Raw genomic sequence first — 4,112 nt, 5'->3', positions numbered from 1 at the left:
ATGTTGGCAGGAACAAGAGCAAAACTTAGGAACAGTTTCAGGATCGAGACACATCTGCATAGACTCGCTCTGAGCATTGGCCTGACCTCTGCTTCTGTTTTAGGAAAAAGGAAGCGAGGCTGCCAAGGCGAAGAGTCCAGGTAGGTGAGTGCGCGGCCTGAAGCCGTGGGGAACCTCTGCTCACCGCAGGCGGCGCTCACACACGGGCGGGTTGTGAAGATCCCCTATTAACTGGTGTTTTTAAATACATTTCACATCAAACGTCACCAACTTTAAAAAACTGGCTGCTAAAACTTTGAAAATAGTTTCCACAAAAAGTGAGTTAAATTTCTTCCTCTTTAAATTCTCAGACCCTGACGGACGGAGCGCGGCCCCTTGCAGTCCCCCCGAAGCCTCCGAGAATCCGGGCCTGGACAAGTGCGTACAGCTGCCCTCGCCCCGTGGGGAGTGACGGGGGACTCACCGTGTACACGCTGCCTCGGGTTCTGTAGACCAGCCGCTCCTCTCAGTCCCTTAAAGCTGGGACCTGCCCCCCACCGTCAGCCTGGACTCTGAGCCAGCCAGGCAGGCGGCTGCCCCTGCACCCAGCAGACGGCCCGTTGGTCCAAGTGCTGGTCCCGGCTCACAGTGTCAGAGCCGCAGAGGCTCCCGCGGTGCAGCAGGTCTGCAGAGCCAAGCACGTCTCTGCCTCTGCTGTGACTCAGGATCCTTCCCGCTGGAAGGGGTCCTGGGGAAGCTGACACCCCAACTCCGTGGAGCCCCTTCAGGGCAGTTTAACAGAGGAGCCCCCAGTGCCCCACCCCTCGCTGGAGGCCCGCCGCGGCCGGAGGCACAGACAGCCACCCAGGGCCGACAGCCAGCGAGGCCGACAGCCACCAAGGCCGACCGAGCCTCACGCCCGCCTCCCATTGCAGCCTGTGCATCTTCTGCGGGGAGCGGAGCTCGGCCTTCACGGAGGAGGGCCTGGACCTGCACTACTGGAAGCACTGCCTCATGCTGACCCGCTGCGGCTACTGCAGACAGGTCAGGCGCGTGACCGCGCTCCCTCCGCCCTGAGCGGCCGCCTGGGTGCCAAGGCGCGTGGCAGTGCCCTTAAGACTGGGGCTGAGCGGGACGTGGGTCTTTAGCCGAGGAGCTAAGTGACGAGCTCGGCGGGTGGGTCCCAGAGGTAACAGTACGTGCCGACCTTCACCTCGGCGCTGGGCACTCTGAGGGCCATGCACGGGCGTGAGTGCGGGGGGTGCCAGGGCCGGGGCAGGACCTGCATGTCGGCTGCAGGTGGTGGAGATCGCCAGCCTGACGGACCACCTGCTGACGGAGTGCGACAAGAGGGACGGGTTCGGGAGGTGCTGCCGCTGCAGCGAGGCTGTCCCCAAGGAGGAGCTGCCCAGGCACGTCGCGTCCAAGGACTGCCACCGTGAGTGCCCTCGGGGCCCGGGCCCCAGCCACCAGGGAGGCCCAGCAACAGGTCCACGGGCACCCCCTGGTTCCCTGCCTCACCCGCCACCCACAGGGCAACTGAGTCTTGTCTCACTGACACCATTTCAGCTGCCAAACCAGAGAAGCTGGCCAACCGGTGCCCTCTGTGCCACGAGAACTTCGCCCCTGGAGAGGAGGTGAGGCTCGCCGGGGCCAGCGCAGGGGGCTGAGCAGTTTAGTGCTGTCCGTGTCCCTCCACTGTGAGGAGGCTCAGCCCGGGCACAGACGCGCCGAGGGAGCCCGTTCCCGTCTGTGCCCTACATGTGGGCCCTCCCTGGAGGCGTGGCCACCCTCGCTCACATTCTGGTCCCTTTGATTCATGAAAGTGAGCCAGCTGGTCGGGTTTGGAGCGTCTACTTCCTGTCCGACGCCAGGCGCTCCTCCCTCCCCCGCGTGAGCCACACTGCACAGGTGGAGTGGGCTCAGGCCTTCCCTCCTCGCCCCCGAGCCCTGCAGACATGGCTACAGCCTCCGTGCTCCTAGACTCTCGTCCCATGGCTGTGAGCTGACGCCTCTCACGGCACACGCTCCGAGGCCGTGGCTTTCTCCACGCCCGTCCGTGCTGCACCCGTGACCTCACTGCTCGGCTTCCAGGCCCTTAGCACCTCGCAGTCTCTGTGGCTCAGGAGCCGGCACAGGACCCGCCGGCCCTCTCTTGGGGCCCCACAGGTGGTGGCGGGGCACTGGGGGCCGTGTTCCCACCAGAGGGCTCCACAGGGAAGATCCTCTTCGAGCTCCCTCCAGGGCGGGCAGGGCTGCTTGCTTGGTCATCGGAGGACGGATCCCCTTTCCTGCCGGCTGTCAGCCAGGGGCTGCGCTGTGTTCATGCTCTCAGCTCCCGGCCCCCTGGCCCCACCGTGCCCTCCCTGAACTGTTCCCCGTCCGCACACCCTCCCAGGTCTCACTGTGCACTGCCTGGGGAGGGCCGTGGGAGGTGGGCTGCATCTTACAATCAGCTGAGCCCTGAGGGGCCAACCACAGCACCCTGAGGCCACAGACACCAACTCCGAGAGCCGCCTCTGGCTGTGTCTTTAATGACAGGCACGTGGGCTGGGACAGCAGCGGAGGCCCCGCCTCCTGGTTACACCCGCAGCCTCTCGTTTCAGGCATGGAAAGTCCACCTGATGGGCCCCGTGGGCTGCACGATGAACCTGCGCAGGACGTGCCTGCTGTTCAAGGCTCCAGCTCCACTGCAGGGTGAGGATGGGCTGGGTCGCGTCCTCCACAGCCACTCAGCCAGACGGCTTCCCGCCAGGCGCCACTTCCTTAAGCAGGGGCTTGGTCAGACCTGCAATGCTTTTCATTAGAAAACTGTTCTGGCCGGGAGGCCCGGGTGCACCCCTACGTCAGGGTGAGAGAGAGGCGAGGCCCTGAGCGAGAGGATGGGTGTAAGCGGCATGTGCGCGTCTGTGCCAGGCGCTGTGCTGGGCTGCACACCCTGGTCCCATACCGTCCTGTAAACCAGGACGCGGGGGCGGTGCGGGAGGGGGCCAAGGTCACTCCAGGGAGGAAACCCCAGTCACATGGCTGCTCATTCTGTTTCTGGAGCTGAACCGTTGAGGCCAAAAGCAGGCAAATGGCTCGGTCTCTCCTCTGACCCGCGGGCGCCGTTTCCTCTGAGCTCAGGGTCCTTCCTCTCCTGCCATCTCGGTGCGTCTGCAGCAGCCACCTGAGGTCACCACCAGGTGACCGCTGTCCTCTGCTGACCCCCCACGGTCAGGCCAGCTCCTGTGGACAAGTGCCCCGGTCCCAGCCCTCCTGCTGTCCTCCCCGTGTCTGCTGACGCCGCCTCCATAGCGTCAGGTGCTGTGCGTTCCCCTCGTGCGTCACTTTCCTCCTGACACGGTGCCTGTGCTTTATGTTCCTTGTCCACCGCAGGCAAAGGCCCAGACACGGCCAAGCCAGGGACCTCGGGGCTGAAGGCTGGAAGCAAGATCCCCACCCCCAAGGGGGGCCTGAGCAGGTGCTCTGGCAGGACCTACAGGAAGCGATGACCCGACGGGACCAGGCCCCTTGGTGCGAGCGGGCCGAGCCAGTTCCCGATCGTGCACACGTCTCCTAACAGCCATCTGCGGCCGGCGGCCATGCTCCGTCCGCTGTCCTCACGCGTGTGTGGGGTTGGCCGAGGCGGCGACCCCAACGGCCGGTGCTCCCTCCCGTGTCCAGCTGGCAGGTCTGACTTTCTCGGGCCGGGAGCCATACACGTAGCCGTGCTATTGGAAGAGACCCCGAAACCGGTGCCGAGGAAGCGCCTGGAAGCAGGTGCCGGGTCGGGTCAGCGTGTCGAGGGCGCCCCGCAGGCACAGCACCCTCTTCCTTTACAGTAACCTCGCTTGTGGTCTGTCTCGACCACAGGGCTGTGGTCCCTGCGGGTCACAGGACAGGAGAGCGGGGTGGCTCGAGCTCCCCGGGCCTTCTCCGTAGGCAGCGGCTGCAGAGCCTGTGTTTTCCTCTGTGACAGAATAAAGGTTAATTAAAGGCAATGGCGGTCACCGAGAACTGGTCCCTCCAGCACTCACATCTGGGCTGGCCTGTCCCCGTCCCCATCCCTCTCAAAGCCAGGCTGGAATTGGAGCTGAAGGCACTTTTCTTAAGCACTCCAGATACTTAAACCCAAAACATCACTCACAGTG

General features: G+C 64.4%; 1 protein-coding gene across 1 annotated transcript in view; it reads left to right on the top strand.

Annotated features, from left to right (window-relative positions):
- CEP104 (centrosomal protein 104kDa) overlaps positions 1 to 3,565 on the top strand; it is a 36,441-nt gene extending 32,876 nt beyond the window's left edge. Inside the window, exons 18-24 of the mRNA XM_014546190.1 lie at positions 104 to 140; positions 351 to 417; positions 915 to 1,023; positions 1,279 to 1,417; positions 1,549 to 1,616; positions 2,586 to 2,676; positions 3,358 to 3,565. Of these exons, the coding sequence (XP_014401676.1) occupies positions 104 to 140; positions 351 to 417; positions 915 to 1,023; positions 1,279 to 1,417; positions 1,549 to 1,616; positions 2,586 to 2,676; positions 3,358 to 3,473 (627 nt within the window). The 3' untranslated portion in view covers positions 3,474 to 3,565. The remainder of the gene's footprint in view (positions 1 to 103; positions 141 to 350; positions 418 to 914; positions 1,024 to 1,278; positions 1,418 to 1,548; positions 1,617 to 2,585; positions 2,677 to 3,357) is intronic.
- The last annotated feature ends 547 nt before the right edge of the window (positions 3,566 to 4,112 follow it).

This window comes from Myotis brandtii, unplaced genomic scaffold (assembly GCF_000412655.1).
Source record: "Myotis brandtii unplaced genomic scaffold, ASM41265v1 scaffold434, whole genome shotgun sequence".
Lineage (NCBI taxonomy): Eukaryota > Metazoa > Chordata > Mammalia > Chiroptera > Vespertilionidae > Myotis > Myotis brandtii.
The sequence above is the reverse complement of the archived record's forward strand: the minus strand, read 5'-3'. Positions and strand labels throughout refer to the sequence as shown.